This window comes from Eucalyptus grandis, chromosome 11 (assembly GCF_016545825.1).
Source record: "Eucalyptus grandis isolate ANBG69807.140 chromosome 11, ASM1654582v1, whole genome shotgun sequence".
NCBI lineage: Eukaryota > Viridiplantae > Streptophyta > Magnoliopsida > Myrtales > Myrtaceae > Eucalyptus > Eucalyptus grandis.
The window spans coordinates 35,295,722-35,311,483 of NC_052622.1; the positions used below are offsets into that span (position 1 = coordinate 35,295,722).

At 36.3% G+C, this 15,762-nt stretch overlaps 3 protein-coding genes across 4 annotated transcripts; 1 reads left to right on the forward strand and 2 right to left on the reverse strand.

Moving 5' to 3' along the window:
• Positions 1-393: 393 nt before the first annotated feature.
• Positions 394-2,130, reverse strand: LOC104426594 (40S ribosomal protein S20-2). Its single transcript, XM_010039698.3, has 3 exons — positions 2,019-2,130; positions 809-922; positions 394-694 (listed from the first exon to the last, which is right to left on the reverse strand). Exons 1-3 carry the CDS (start codon positions 2,128-2,130, stop codon positions 552-554), a joined length of 369 nt encoding a protein of 122 aa, XP_010038000.2. The 3' UTR covers positions 394-551.
• Positions 2,131-6,291: 4,161 nt separating this feature from the next.
• LOC104426596 (40S ribosomal protein S20-2) lies at positions 6,292-8,696 on the reverse strand. Its single transcript, XM_010039699.3, has 4 exons — positions 8,575-8,696; positions 7,763-7,896; positions 7,128-7,241; positions 6,292-6,688 (listed from the first exon to the last, which is right to left on the reverse strand). The coding sequence occupies exons 2-4, from the start codon at positions 7,869-7,871 to the stop codon at positions 6,546-6,548; spliced, it is 366 nt and encodes a 121-aa protein (XP_010038001.1). The 5' UTR covers positions 7,872-7,896; positions 8,575-8,696; the 3' UTR covers positions 6,292-6,545.
• Positions 8,697-9,714: 1,018 nt separating this feature from the next.
• On the forward strand, positions 9,715-12,379 carry LOC104426597 (dolichol-phosphate mannose synthase subunit 3). 2 transcript variants are annotated; one of them, XM_010039700.3, is made up of 5 exons: positions 9,715-9,891; positions 10,010-10,091; positions 10,358-10,479; positions 10,578-10,685; positions 11,978-12,379. In XM_010039700.3, exons 3-5 carry the CDS (start codon positions 10,378-10,380, stop codon positions 12,035-12,037), a joined length of 270 nt encoding a protein of 89 aa, XP_010038002.1. In that variant the 5' UTR covers positions 9,715-9,891; positions 10,010-10,091; positions 10,358-10,377; the 3' UTR covers positions 12,038-12,379. The 2 variants fall into 2 exon arrangements, with proteins under 2 accessions (XP_010038002.1, XP_039160113.1); XM_039304179.1 differs by having other exon boundaries at positions 10,010-10,090; positions 10,362-10,479.
• The last annotated feature ends 3,383 nt before the right edge of the window (positions 12,380-15,762 follow it).

Genomic DNA, 15,762 nt, shown 5'->3' on the forward strand with positions numbered 1-15,762 from the left:
TATTTTGGGATTACTTTCATATTGTCAACGCAGATTACACAATAACTATGCTGTGATTTAACTCGGTCACATGCAAAAGCTATGGCTTGAGTTTTTATTTGATGTTAACTTCCTATCATTTATCTGCATCTAATACAAGTGACCATAGCTACAAGTAATTTGAACTTTCAAATAAGTTTTTAGATCGCTTCGAGAGTGTTTTCTATTGATTACGTGATTGTTCTTGCTCTATTTTCTGCGGTGCCATTTGAAAGTGACAGCCAAAAGAGTTAAAGATGGAGGGTTTCTCGTTTCTACTGCAGTGGAAAAAAAGATACAACTATGCATAAATGCAAACCCTGCCAGGCGTTTCCTTGATGAGCAGGAAATATCTCAACTTTAAGGAGGGTTCTGCTTCGTTGCAGAAAATTTTATTCTAAAAGTGTGCTTCTCAAAGCTCGAGTTTAAGAAAAATTGAAATCAGCAACTCGAAAATCCACAAAGCTATGCAATCCCTACTTATGCCAACCCAAGAAATGCCTTGAACAGAAACACATGATAAGCCTCCAACTTCAGGTGTCGGCAATGGTGACCTCAACCTCCACGCCAGGCTCAATAGTAATTGATGTGATTTGCTTGACAACCTGCTGAGAGCTGAAGAGGTCGATGACCCGTTTGTGAATGCGGAGCTCGAATTGATCCCATGTGTTGGTTCCTGATACAAATAAAATCAGACAGACAAGTTCATGATATAGGATAATCTTTCCAAATTGCGATATCCGAATGAACCTACATGGAACCAGGCTAAAATGTTCCATCATTTCAGTACCTTCTCCACAAGGCGACTTCCTGGTGTTGATGCGAAGGACCTTGGTGGGGATCCTCACTGGCCCCTTGATCCGGAGATGCTTCTCCTTTGCACCACGAATCAATTCAGCGCAAACTGTTGAAAGATCAATGTCCATGTCAGAATCCAAAATGAAAACACGACTCGGAAGAAAATCAAGAATTTATGCCTTTGCTAATACTATTTCCATTGAGGAGGAGTTGTATCCAAAGAAACTGAAGTATAGCAGCAACTAAAAGCTTAAATATTACATGAACTCAAGAATGTGGATATCTCCAAAGAGCAAGCACTAGCAACATATGGTGAAAAAGTTAACCACATCATGTACATGCTAATTGTAATGTGTAATTTCAAATCACAGAAAAAATTATTGCTTGGACCAAGCACGTATCCGGTTAATAGTTGAGTTTAGTGAGACTCATCTGAGGTGCAAAATCTTCGATGGTTTGGATACGTTCATGCCCCTAAAATCTTAACTGAATGGGACAATAGAATGACATTCAAGATATGAGATCATTTACACATGCACTCTACTTTAATTGCAAATAACTTATAGACATTTAAAGTCAAATACATAGACACATCAGAACATATTAAATCATTCACATACTATACAGGCAGAAGTATTTGTAATTATTAGTATTAGTCCCTTAAATTATATAAGTCTACAATGAAGGTATTCTTGAGAAATAGTTACCAAAACAAGCAAACTAGGACAATGGTCCAAAAAGTTAAAAACTTATTATACAAATTCACTCATAAACCTTTGAAGATTTGTTAATTTGATCATAAACAAATTCAAACCTTTTAAAATTTTCATTTAGAAGAATAGTTTATGATTGAATTGACCACCATGGCAAATAATAAGTTTATTTATTTTTAGACAATTTTCCCAAACAAACTACACAAATTACACGCTTCTAAGCAATATAATATAGTAACAATAACAAATTTACCTCTTTAATAAGTATCCTCAGGAAGTTTGATGAGGACCCTAAAAATGATAGAACATTTTTCGCTTGATATTGGAATCCATTCAGAATTGAGATCATATTATCTTTAGCATGTTGCTGTATAAAAAAAATCCTCGACGGATAACCAATACTTCGTTCGTTATCAAGGCACTAATGTAACTCTTCAACAAGATTCACAATGAAACACGACATATAAGAGAGAGACGAAAAAACCAAACCTTTCTCAAGATTTTTAACATTCTTCGAAGTCAGAGTAATTCGGATCCTAAGAATCTCTTCCGAGGATTCCTCCAAACCAGGCTTCGTCGGCTTGATGGGGTAATCCATCATTTTTTTTTCAGTGGGGTAATCCATCATTGAGAAGCTATATAAAGCACAGTCAGATCACATCAGCGAAAAGAAAGAGGACCGACGAAATGTAACCAAAGGGCATGGACGATTCAAATAACCTTTTCCCTTCTCTACAATAAAAACCCTAATATGACAACAACGTTAACGATCAAGGCGTGTACGTGATTGCAACGAAACTGGTGGGTTAGCTGCTCGGGAATTGAGATCATTGGCAATTACATTGCTAGGTATCTCTTTCAAGATCATTAGGACGAGCTCTACTTTGACGTGGATTCAAAATCAAGGCTTCGACATCAAATTCACAGATAGCCATCACGTGAAACCCTAATAAGCGAAAGACAGTACGTTAGAGATAGAGAGAAGAGAAGAGAGAGAGAGAGAGAGAGAGAGAGGAGTACCTTCGTGGAAGCGATGGAGAGGGAGGGAGAGAGAAGCGGCGACTGGTGATGAATCAGAAGAGCGTGCAACATCTGACAGAGAAAAGAGGGGTTTATATTTATACTTCAGGTTAAGTTCTTCTAGTTCTCATGCATGAATAGGGTTTGGAATTCCTATTTAATTCTGATTTGAAAAACTAACTTGCAAGTCATGCCACCCCTAATTTAATTGATTATACAAACATCTTATTTATGCATATTTTTGAATATCAGCAACATATTGATAACATGAGATAGTGATATGGAAAGAATCTTTATCTATCGTTTATCTTTAATTGATTGGTGAATAAAAGATAAAAGCTGTAGACTAACAAACCAAAAGTCGATTCTCCTTTAATTTCTCTCTCATTGATTCTTTTAGGTGTCCCCCTTGAAATGTGCCAACGTGCCCCTGATTAATATCTCAACATCTTCCGAGATTCGGCGTATCTTTTGTAACTATCCATTTTGCACAATTGATTATTATCCAATCTAACTTCGTGAACAGTTCCTTCTCCTATTGCACAGCTTTCGCAACCGCACGCTTCCTCTACTTCAAATTTTCAAAACACTGGCTTCAATTAGAATTAAGTGGTAGCAAAAAAAAAAAAAAAAATCAGAGACAATTAAGTGTATTTTCAAATGCAATTATCGGCATTTTATTCTTGCTTAATTTGGTTGCGATTTGCCAAGATAAAATACGCTACATTTACGTTGGTTGGATTTTCAAAAGTAAGGACATTAACTGAATAAATGTCAGTGAATCATACAATACATAAGCTGTGGTATTCAATCTTTTTTCCTAAATTTTATCTAGTAAATTTAAGATTAGAGTATTTGTAAAGGAACCGTAAAAGGGTCAAAAAAGTTGTTTCACGATTAAGTTCTTTCTGTCCGCCTTTTCTTTGTAGGAAGGTAGAAGATCAAGCCACATTGCAATATGATTTCTTTGAATTATTTTGGTTTGTAAATTTATTTGGATCCATGGATCTTTTTATTCAGTCAATACCATATATTGAATAGAATGAACTCTTGTGTGTGGGTAAAATTATCCAAAAAGTCCTAAATTTACTGCATTTTTACTAACCAAAAAAAAAAAAAAAACTCTTGTGTGTGGGTAAAATTATCCAAAAAGTCCTAAATTTATTGCATTTTTATTAATTTAGTCATAAAGATTTCAATTTTTCAATTTTGCCAATTGAGTCTTAAACCTTTTCAATTTTTGTCAATTCAATAAATCTAGTCAATTTTGGCCAAAATCCACTAACATGGACATTTTTAAAGAATATTTAATAATTTTTTTTTAATTTTTATGACTTCCCTTTTTTTTGGGTTTGGAGGTAGGGGGGGGAGGGGGGGGATTTGGAGTTAGGGCTAGGAAGGGTGGCCGACCAAGCTGTCGCCGCCAGCTCGAAGGAGTCGCCAACGCCAATTCTAGGCGTTGCTATCACACTCCAAATCCTATAGGGATAAGGGAGTGACATGGCCATCCTTTCTCCGAATGACATAGCCTCAATTATACTTAAAATATCCAACTCCCAAAAATTCATGTGACAATACTCTCATTCTAACGGCTACTATGAGAGGCTTGAAAAACATAATAAAAAGAAGGAATAAGCTACCACGGCCTAGTAAGTAACATATTTTTTCTAAGTGAAAAATACAAGCATAACTTACTTTTGCCAAATCCGAAATTTAACAGACCTCCAAAAACAAAATTCAATATTTTTTACTTTAACATAATATCATTTTTCAATTAATTGATAGGAATGCAAGTGCATTGACTCAAATAACTACCGTAGGTTGATTTTCGGCTTTTACCAAGTGAATGATACTATCTCTTTTGAGAATTTATAAAATCATGTCTTCAAAATGATAAAAAAAAAATTGATATTTAATAAGTTATGAATAAGATGTTTGTTGCATAAAATTTGGATTGAGCATCTATTGCATTATGGTATTTGTATATGGTGTGAGAACTGTTTGGTGAAAATATACATTTTGTTTGATGAACAAAGTTGAGAAATATTATATATATTTCGATTTGTGAAATACTTTATGACATGCATTTGATTTGATTTGATTTGATTTATAAAATCAATTTATGAGACGAGTCTTTAAATGATTGAAGAATGTTCTATGGAAAGTATTTCTGTTGGATGAGTTAAGTTATGAAAGGTTTTGGTGATTGATTTGTGAAATGCATTCTAATATGTAAGATTGTTTATGGATTGGATTTCTTGTATCGGAGGATGACAATTGAGTGCTCAATATTGCTATGAACCCAATGGAGGGCTTGTAGATATGAGCATATTAGTCTAAGATATATTTGTGGGCCAAATCACCGACTAATAATAGATGGAGATCTAACCGATTTAGTTGCCTTTTCACAAGGATTCGGGGTATGACAATTGTGGCCTTCGCTAACACACGCAAGTGCCTGTAGGGGCTACCCTAGCTGACCATTCCCCCACCATGGTTGGCCCTTCTTAGCATTGATGGGATAGTGAGGGCTGCACTTATATAATATTTCTATTTAAAAACAATATTTGGATCATGTTTTGGCTATGTTATCACCATATAGGAGAAGAGAAAAAAGAAAAAGAAAAAGATGTCATGTTAGCATTTTCTATAAGCCAAGTTAACGAAATTAACGGAACAACTTAATTGCATTACATTTTTTGAAATTTTTTTTACTCAATAGTATCTTCGTAACAATTTACTAATGCACTTATCTCTAAATTCAAAATTGAGTAATGTGTGCTTTTTTTTCTTTTTCTTTTTTGCCTTTTCGAAGAAAGACATAAATTATTCTCTTCAAGAAGAAAGCAGTAATTCATGAGCGATTTTATGAAAAATATGTTATTAAACATCAATATATGCTTAACTGAAAAGTCGATCAACTTAAAGCGCGTGTTAGCAAAAACGGGTGGAGAAATAGTCCAAACCCTTTACGTTACCTCACAATGGATGAATTTTTAATTTAGTTTCATGATATATATCCACAATAATGTATTCTATTTTTTAAATAATGACTTTTTTTCTCTGGAAAAAAAAATTAAAATTTTGAAAGAGACGACAGTTAGAGTAAAACTTATTAAAAAAGAAAAATTCACTTTGGTGGTACTAATGACCGGTAGATTGGCGCATTGGGAATTGTGGTTCCATGAAAGTTCCAATCAACTCAGTAACCGAACTCGGACTTTAGGACTCACTTTTGAGCGCCATTCAAGTAATTATCCATATCGAACCCAAGAAACATTTTTTCCTTTCTCTGTTTAGTAAAGAGACCACGATACTGGAACTTTCAAGACTTCATAAATACCCAATTGCTCAGCCAACGGCCCCACCTACAATTCTGGCTAAAAAAACTAACTGAAAAGACTATATTGATAAATCGTTAAAAAAAAATAAGGATCATATTAATCAAATTAAAAAGTTTATGATTAAATCGATAACTATATAATAGAATTAAGAGACCTGTCTCATGATGCACTCATTATGCACTCATTTGCTTAGACGCAATTGCCTAATCGTCCCACCAGAATTTAAATCTAAATCGGCCGAAAGTCAGGATCGGCAACAAAGAATCAATCCATGCAGAAATTGGATGAGAAACACGGCCAAGAACATCGAGGTGATAATTCCAATTAAGAAAAGAGAAGCAAATGCCCTATCACAAGGTCGGGCTATCGAAGAAAAATTCACAATTCCTGAATTTGAGTTGCGGGGTCAATAAAACACAGAATGCATCGCGAGTCAAATTAATCATCCATCATCCTCGAGCTAGGTCTTGAAGGAGAACTCTAAGAAAAGCTTATCCAGGTGAAATTGAAAAATGAAATAGTAAACAAGAATCCTTCTGCATATCAAAAAGACTTCAAAATTGTCAAGACATAACTGGGATAACAAAGCTATATAATCCCTACATATCTCAACCGACAACAAATCTCTCAGAGACAACTCGTAGCAAGTGACTTAAGAGTCTGCAATGGTGACCTCAACCTCCACACCCGGCTCAATAGTGATGGAGGTAATTTGCTTCACAACTTCCGGAGAGCTGAAGAGGTCAATGACCCGCTTGTGGACACGGAGCTCAAATCTATCCCAGGTGTTGGTTCCTGATCAATGCGAGAGGACAGTCAAGTTCATTTAGAGCACATGACAAAAACTCAACCGAAACCACAATGCAGTGTGCAGAGATTAAACGGGATTATAACAATGTTGAGACATCGACCGTGATCAGAGCATGTATTCAGTTATTGGCTCAAATACACTCAGCTATGAATAAACAATCTTCAAGGCCAAACGAATCATATATGGCAAACATGTGGATAGCCCAAAAATCCACAAGAAATTATTAGAAAACAAGAACTTTTCTGAATTCCGACATGAATTTGCAAAAGTAATACAGTATCAGCACCTCTAATGTGGAGTAACAACCACATGATAACTATTCTACAGAGAACATCATATTATGGAGGGCTATGCATCAGAAATCACACATATTCACTCACTCATCTCACGAAAGGCATTGGGCAGAAGTTTTCAATTAAATACCTTCTCCACAAGGTGACTTCCTAGTGGTGATGTGAAGAACCTTGGTGGGCATCCTCACCGGTCCCTTGACCCGAAGACGCTTGTCTTTTGCCCCACGCACCAGATCAGAGCACACTGATAAACAAAAGCATCACTTTTACATGCAACATAATTTCAAACACAAGAACACTATATGCCTTTTCAACAAAGTAAACAAAAATAGCCTCGAAAATCTAAGGTAGCTCCAAGAAACAGAAAAAGCCACCCAAACCTGGTGTTCAATTCGAATATATATGTTGTTCAATAAGGTAAAGTAGCTTGAGTTGATATTCTAAAAGCAGTCTGCATAATTTGCAAGGAGCTCATGCATTTCCATCCAAATTTTTAGGACCTCAGTGAATTCTCGGTATTTTCAACAGTCAACATAACAAAAGCAGAAAAGTTAAGACTATCAAGTTTTTCAAACGAGGGGTTCACTGCTTGGACAAAGCCAAATAGATTTTTGTTCCCCGTTGTTTAGTCTAAATGAACAGACTGTCGAATATTAGTACCAATATCAGACTAGAATACATCAGCAGAAATTTTTTTACCATATTACCAAGCAGAGAACAATTCACAAGAAAATACAACGTAGAAGCCAAAAAGTATAAAGAGACCTTTCTCAAGATTCTTAACATTCTTGGAGGACAGAGTAATCCTGATTTTGTGAATCTGCTCCTGAGGTTCCTCCAACCCCGGCTTCGTCGGCTTCATAGCATAAGCCATCTTCACTCCTCTTGGTAACTTAACCCTGCAAATCAAAATGAAGTCACATTACATCGAGGCAATAACATAAAATTAAACAGTTTCACATCCCTTCCTTTCGCCAGCCTCCACCCAACCAATCATCGGTTCGAAAGAATTGGATTAAAGTGAACAGAACTGATCTACGAGAAATACTTCCTTCCATTTGGGCAACAAAGAGGAAGCAAACTGATGCTAATACAAAACAACTAAATAATTCCCCCGAGCCCACAAATCGCTTCCTCCCAACTTCGGAGACAAACGGGCAGACACTTCACATCTTTCCTCTCCGACCATCTAATCTCCTTCAAAGCGTGAAAAAGAAAGGACCCTTCAGTCCATCAACAAGCTCAATTCCAGCCAACGCCATGCTTCCCTACGAATCTAAGATCCGACCCAGTGTAATTTTGTCCCTTCAACTACAAGATCAGAGACACCAACGCAACCGACCGGAGATCCGACACCATTCGCAAACCACAAGGACGTCAATCCGCACAGAAAAAAATCGCATCTTTCGAAGTCCAAGCATCAGCAAAACCGAAACAGGCGAACCGAAAACTACCGAACAAAGCCGGGCACATCGAGCTAGAGACGCGAAAGCAAGAACCGGAACCTCGAGGACGACGACCCACGATCGCAGAAAGCGACGGATGAGAAGAGATGAACTCAAAAGAGAGGGAGGTACCTTCGATGGCTCGAGAGAGGGAGAGGGCGAGGAAGCGGCGGCGACTGGAGTAGGAATTGGAGGTGGACGACTCGGACAGGAAGGTGGAGAGCGGTTTATATATGGCTAGGGTTTGCGGTATTTTTGTGTAATAAGAAATCCTGTGTGTCCGACTTACTAGGGTTTTGTGCAAATGGGCCTGTGTCCGAACTTTGGCGGGCCGGACAGCACGCCCGATTAAATGTCGGGACCATGTTTTTTTTTTTTTTTTGGGCCGTTGAGAGATTCGCTCACTCACGATCTCGAGAAGAACATGCAACTCCCCTGCCACCGGGGCGATCGCTTCGATGGTAGCATACACACGAGATTGGTGTATATTTTACACTTCAAATTAATTATTAATTACTAAACATATATATTTTTCAGAATTTTACTCTTTACGTTAAATTAAATGAGATTGTTGTCAATTTACTTTCATATTTACGTTCAATATGGTCTATGTTATTTTAACTATACTACTTCATGTTCTTCTTTTAGTTAAAATTAAACATAAGACCTGTAAAATCCAAAAAAATCAAAACATAGACATATAATGACATGCGTGGTTGTAGCTCCAGCTTTAATCATTAATGCTACATTGGTTCTACATTTGACAAGAATAACTATTGTGAAAAGTTTTAAAATTTGTTTCCATGGATTAGGAGGACGATAATTAGACAACTCCTCAGAGTGATGGGACGAAAACAAGTCTATTTTGATAAGTAGTTTAGGGAGACTCTATTTTGAGAATTATGTTTTGGAATCGACTTTTGGAAAAGAGATCCAGGATAAATATGCTCCGTTTCATTCCTATTCATTCTTCTTTATTTCTTTGGGCCAAAACCATTCTTTTTTCTTCAATGCAGCTCTTTGGAAAAAAAAAAAAACACTATAAATGCCATAAATTTTTTACCGCGCTAACTTGAGGACCGTAATTTTATTTTATTTCCTTATCACTTGAGTATAATACAGACTTAGGTGGTGAGAATCCACGGCGGAAGGAGAATCAAAACTGATGTAAAGTCCGGCCCGCTAAAGTCTGATGCAGGCCCATTTGGCCCAAGCCCGGTCCATCTCCACCTCCGTTTCCTCCGTCGGTCTGCTTCCTGCGATGCTCCTCTTTCTGCTCTCTTCTTTTTCATCGTATTTGCCGAACCATCAGCGTAATCGACGCTCGAATCTTCGCTCTTCCTTGTACAGAGCCTCGATCGTCGGCTCGGGTTCTCTCCGTAAAGCTTTCATCAGATGCTTTGGTGGGTTCGACTCTGAAAGCATCACCAATTCGAATAATATTTCAAGGTTCGATTTTTATTTTCTCTTTTTCCTTTCTTACCGGTTCTTTCTTCCCTCCGATCAGAAAGGTTTGGTTTTTCTTGAAGCTCTGGCTAATTCTTGAAAAATATTTGATGGGTTTAAGGTTACGATCCCGCTAAACCGGATCCGCTTCCTGAATTTCTCTTTCATCCCCGGATTCAGACAAATTCTTCGAGTCGAATCAGGTATATATTTGATGCCTGCCTGTGTCTTAGAATTTCCTGATTAGTTAGGGAAGAGTAGGATTGACTTATGGTGGTGTGCATAAATGTTTGCAGTACTGGCTTGAATGTGAAAAGGCAACGTATAAATGTTTTGTGTGAGAAATTTCTGTATGGAATATCCTGAAATGGCAGTCTGTTACTCGCTGATACGGCCGAAATATATTGTTGCTAATTTGGAGGGAGAACAGTTCTTGCTGGTCTGATTTTTGTACTTTCGTGTGACGAAGGGTCGGGTTTCTTGGGCATAATGAAGCATATTGTGAAGATAATTACCTTGTTGGTGGCTATCTCTGCCGTGTGGATTGGTCTCCTGGAGATGTCTGTAGTTCCACGAAGTCAGACTTGGTTGGTGAGAATCTTTTTAGTTGCCTTCCCCTTCTCTGATCTCCTTTAAGATCCTTCCTTTTGTGCATAGCTTGATGTTTTGAGTTTCTAATTGTTCTTCAGCTACCAATATATTTCATTGTTTCACTGGGATGCTATGGATTGCTAATGGTTGGCATCGGCCTAATGCACTTTCCAACTTGTCCTCAAGAGGCAGTGTTGTTGCAGCAGGTACTTTGTTTTTCGAATTTTCTTAATCTTGTTATTGGACAAGGCTCATATGTCGACAATCTTTTTTTGCCTCTCAATGGGTTCCATTTCGAATTTCTTAAGTTAGAATATTACTGGTGGTGTGCTGCATGCAAATTGCATGACTGAATGCCTAAAAGGAAGTTTTCTTGAGGGAGCTAGTTCTGTTGCCTATATATAAATATTTTTTCTTATCTCAAATGAAAAACATCATTAAGATCATGACCTTCTGACATATTTAGTCTCTCGAACATTTCTCGAAGAAGGTCTGTATATGTTTTCGGATTTGATGCTTGAATGGTATTTCTCAAGACTTCGCTTGGTTTCATGTTCAGCCAATCTATGATATTTTGTCCAGTTTTTTAGGTTGGCACTTTGCTGCTTGCTTTATCAGGTTTCTTGGAGCTTTTTGTTTAACTTATGACCCCTGGGAGCACATGGAAGTGGTAAAGTTATATGGCTGCGGTGTCATATATCATTATATCTCCATAAGTTAGACTTTGTCTTGACCTCCAGAAGCAGGTGGTCTGAAATTCAAAACAATACATGTGGTATTTACTCAATGGCTTGTCAGCGACCACTCTATGCATGTTGTTTGGGGGGTGGTGGGTGGTCTCGGGGGAATATAGTCCCCTAAGAGCTAGTTGAGTATATTAGGTGACCGTAGATCATCTTTCTAGCGAAGTAACAGGGTTACATTCAGCTAGTAAAAGAAACAGGAGGAGTTGTTACTAGATTTAATCTAGTGGGTGGTTTGTAGAGACTGCATGTCATAAGAACTAGTGGGGCACTGTGGATCACTGTGAATTCTAGGGCTAGTGGGGCAGGAGGGACGCATTCTTCAGCAGGAGGACTTGTTACTCAATTTAGTTTATCAACCCGCCCGCCTGTGTTAAGGCTGACTCATGGGTCAATCACAGGAGTATGGGGTGACCTGAACCTGACTTTACATCTAGCACAATTTCTTGCTCTCTAAGGTTCTCTCTGAGTAGGTAAGCTCATGCTTGTTGTGCTTGATCTCCCCGGAAGGAGGGGTGGAAGACCGTAGTGAAATGTCTATGATGTGATAATAGGATGGCACACAGCTGCAGTGAATCATATGAATTTGGTCTTTCAGAATGACTGCTCCATTGTTGGACAATTTGCCGGAACTTAGCAATGTATTCTAGACCTGCCCATTTTTTATGCTCGTTTTTGTTCAGTTATAGTTTGTTTTTTAATTAGAACATTTAGTTAAATTTTGCATTGAGGCAAGAGAGTTGAATCTTTCGCAGGACATTGTTGAGGCCAAGGATTTCTTGAAGCAAAGAGGGGTCGATGTTAGTTCCGAATGATTTGACCTACTGAACTCATTTACGTACAGAGCATTGCAATTCGAGTGGAAATTGATCTCTGAGTCTTCCAGGAATAGAGCAGCTGATGAACATTTACTTGAGCTTTTTGACATTTTTGAGTGTTGGGTTTAAGTTAATCGACTAATCATGAAAAGTCATGATCTTAGTGCTTATGCTTGTAGGTGATTCGAATTTGTGATCATCTTGTCCACCATCCTTCGGCCGGTTCTTTAATGTATAGTCTTACATTACTCTCTCTCTCTTTCTCTCTCTCAGTTTTTCTTCTTTTGATTGTGTGTTCTTTGATGTACCGATTGCCTTTGATTATAGACATTTGAGTAAGTGATTGCAGAGAGAGAGAGAGAGAGAGAGAGACCAGCCTGGCCCATAAAAGAATGGGCATGAAGAAATGAGATTTAGGTAATTTACTTTCCAAATATGTTCATATGTTTGTGCAATCATTTAACTTTTTGCCTTTAAAAAAAAGGACATGTCCAGATCCAGTCAAAGATGAGAACATAATTTTGGGGTAATTTCTTCACTATGGCAAAAAAGAAAACCAGGGCCATCGCCAAAATTAAGAGAACACGGACCATTTGGAGTTGCTTTAATTTTTTTTTTTTTACGGGAAGTTCTGACCTTTTTCTTCTTCTTTTTTCATGTTTTGGACTAGAATAAAATTATTTTAAGTTCTAAAAAAATCATGAAAGTTTATAACGAATTTATGTATCAAGATTTGATATTTTGTTAATGATTTTCGGTGTTTTATCTATATTATTATATGAAGCAGAGGGGATCTCAATTTTTCTTTATTCTTTCAATCTTCTCGATTACTCATTTTATACATATTGAATCCATGAGTAAATACGTAAGTGATTCAATTACATATATAAGAATTGAAATATGATTCTTTTTATTCTTAGATAATTTTCCAAAAAAAATGCAAACATTGCAGTATATACACGCACACACATACAATGTCTTGCATACTATATATAATTTGTTGATTACTATATGATTCAAACATTTTCACCCTTAATTTTTCATATTCCAATTTTTTGCAAACACGTGCGCCCATATACTTGAATTAAATTTAAGTGAAAGTGACTAAGTCATAAGATTTGCATAAAAAACACTTGAAAAAAGAAAAACTATGTATATTATGCTAGTGCACATTTACTAGTGTTATATAAAAGTAAAGTAACCAAGTTGTAATATTCGAAAGGAAAGAAAAAATGCTTAAAATAACATACAATATTTGTAGGGATAATTGTCAAAAAAAAAAAATTAAGACTATTACACAATAGTCAATTTAATTTTAAACTTTTTAATTTGGTCCATTTGGTGCTAAATCTTTTGATAATTTGCTAATATAATTCTTTTTAGTCTATTTTCATCAGAAATTGTTGAAATAGATGGTAGCCATCTTACTTGGCATGACCAGCGTTAATTTAGATGATTTTTACATTTTTATAAGAAAATTTTCAATTTTTTTCTAAAAAAATTACAAAAATCAACATTGTCAATGATTTCGATCAAAATTGACCGAAATTACTAAATCGACGAATTGTTTAAAGGTTTATGATTAAATTAGTCAAATTAAAAAGTTTATGATTAAATTGGTTGAGCCCATATAATAGGTTTACGATCATTTGGACAATTTTCTTGTGTAGACCATCTCTTCACTAACTAAGCTAATTCAATAATGTTTTAGCGCCCCCCCCTAAAAAAAAAAAGCTAATGAAATAATGGAATTGCCGGACTTATTTGGTGGTATTTCCATTATTTATATGGATCCTGGACATAGTATATAATGTATAATATAGTATTTAATATTATGTTTCCGAATTTTTATTTTTATACCAATTATTATTATTATTTAGTTTTATTTGTACCCTTTATAACCAATGATATGTTAATTTGAAATGTTATCTAATGCTAAAATGGTTCATGCTCCATTTGAATTATATATTTGTATGGCAATCAGCGCCATGCGCTCGTAAAAGTTTATTAATATATTATAACCAAATCTTCTCCAAGTGTTGTTTCTCATTGTGCCACCTAGGATTGTAGGTCGGTCTCCCCTTGTGGGAAGAAATTTTTTTAATGGCTTTTGCCGTGAAAATAGCAAAATATATATACACTAATTTATTATCCTCGTCCTTCTCCTCCCCCTTCATTATTACAATGTTTGCATTAAGAAATATTTTTTTATTCTAGTATAATAATATAATTTAAAGTTCTTCCTATATTAATCAGTAGACAAAAAATTCTTTTATTTATATGCATTTCAGAGATAATTTTTTTTTATGGTATATAGTACTTTATAGTATGTTTGTGAATTTATATTTCTATACTATTCAGTTGCTCTCTACTTTGGTAATCTAGTTTTTATGTGTATCTTTTACAACTAATGATACAGTGAAATAATCTTGTATATATATTCATATGTTTTATGCTCCACTTTAATTATAATTTTGTATGACAATCCATGCAATGCGTGGGTAAAGAGCCAATTTCGGTAAAAAAGAAATCACATGCCGTCCATGAATAATTAAACCTAAAAATTTTGGAAACCAAGGTGCTCTTCAGTCCTATATTTCCATATCTGGAGGGATAAGCAAATAATGGCAATTGCACCAGAACATCTAATATAAGTGAAGCCCTAATTTCCAAGAGCCCAAACGGGTGTATCCCACCCTTTACTAATAACTAAATAACTAGAGTATTATTAAAATGGCTTGCTTTTCAAGGCTTCAATCACGTTTCCTCTTCTTCCTCATTGCCTCAATGCTCTTTTTTGAAGTCTCAAAGGTAAGAATATATCAACATTTACCCATAATTTCATGGAAAACTGCAAAGGAATTTCTTTTTTATAATTACTCATGCGTGGTTAAACTTGGCTGACGTGCTTATTAAGCTATGATAATACTATGTTTAGGCTGGTGGTAAAGGGTCTCTTCGTCCAGAAGGTATGTGGTTTGGCCATTTCATTAGTCTACTCTAGTTCTTCTAGTTTATCATTTGAAATTCCACCAGAATTTAGAAATTAACCACTAAAATCGTATCGTTTTCCAGTTAACTTGCGTTTTCTTTTTCCCTTGAATGCTCGAAAGCTTGCGACTACAGGTGCTTGGCAGCATCACACCAGATGCCACGCCTGTTCTTCTGCAACAAGTACTGTGCAAAGTGTTTGTGTGTTCCATCAGGAGCTTATGGCCACATGGAGGAGCGTCCTTGTTACGATAACTGGACAACCAAGGAAGGAAAACCTAAGTGCCCTTGAACAAAATTTGCCTGTCTAGCAGCACTTTTTGCTGGGTTAGTGGGTGTGAAAGAAGGTACCTTGTAAGAGCATTTGATTGTCACTGAAATAAAGCTTCAAAACCAACTTAAAATTATGAAATATCCAAAATGAAAATGTGTCATTAAATCATTGATTCATCAGCTAGTTGGTTGGTGCGTGAACACTGAATGTTGGTACAATGCCCACAAATCGACTCCGGCACAACCTACGTTCGCTGTCTAAATTTACACAAGAAAGGGGTGGTGCATCACTATTGCTGACAAGACTGATGTTTAGATGCATATAAGTCAGTCGGCAACCTCTAGGCTAACAAGTTTCATGATGTATAGTTGGATGGAGAGCACGAGAACGCCTAACGTAAGTTGAAAATACAGTTTGACATTCTAATGGCGATACAGTTAGGTTAAGCCAGTCTGTT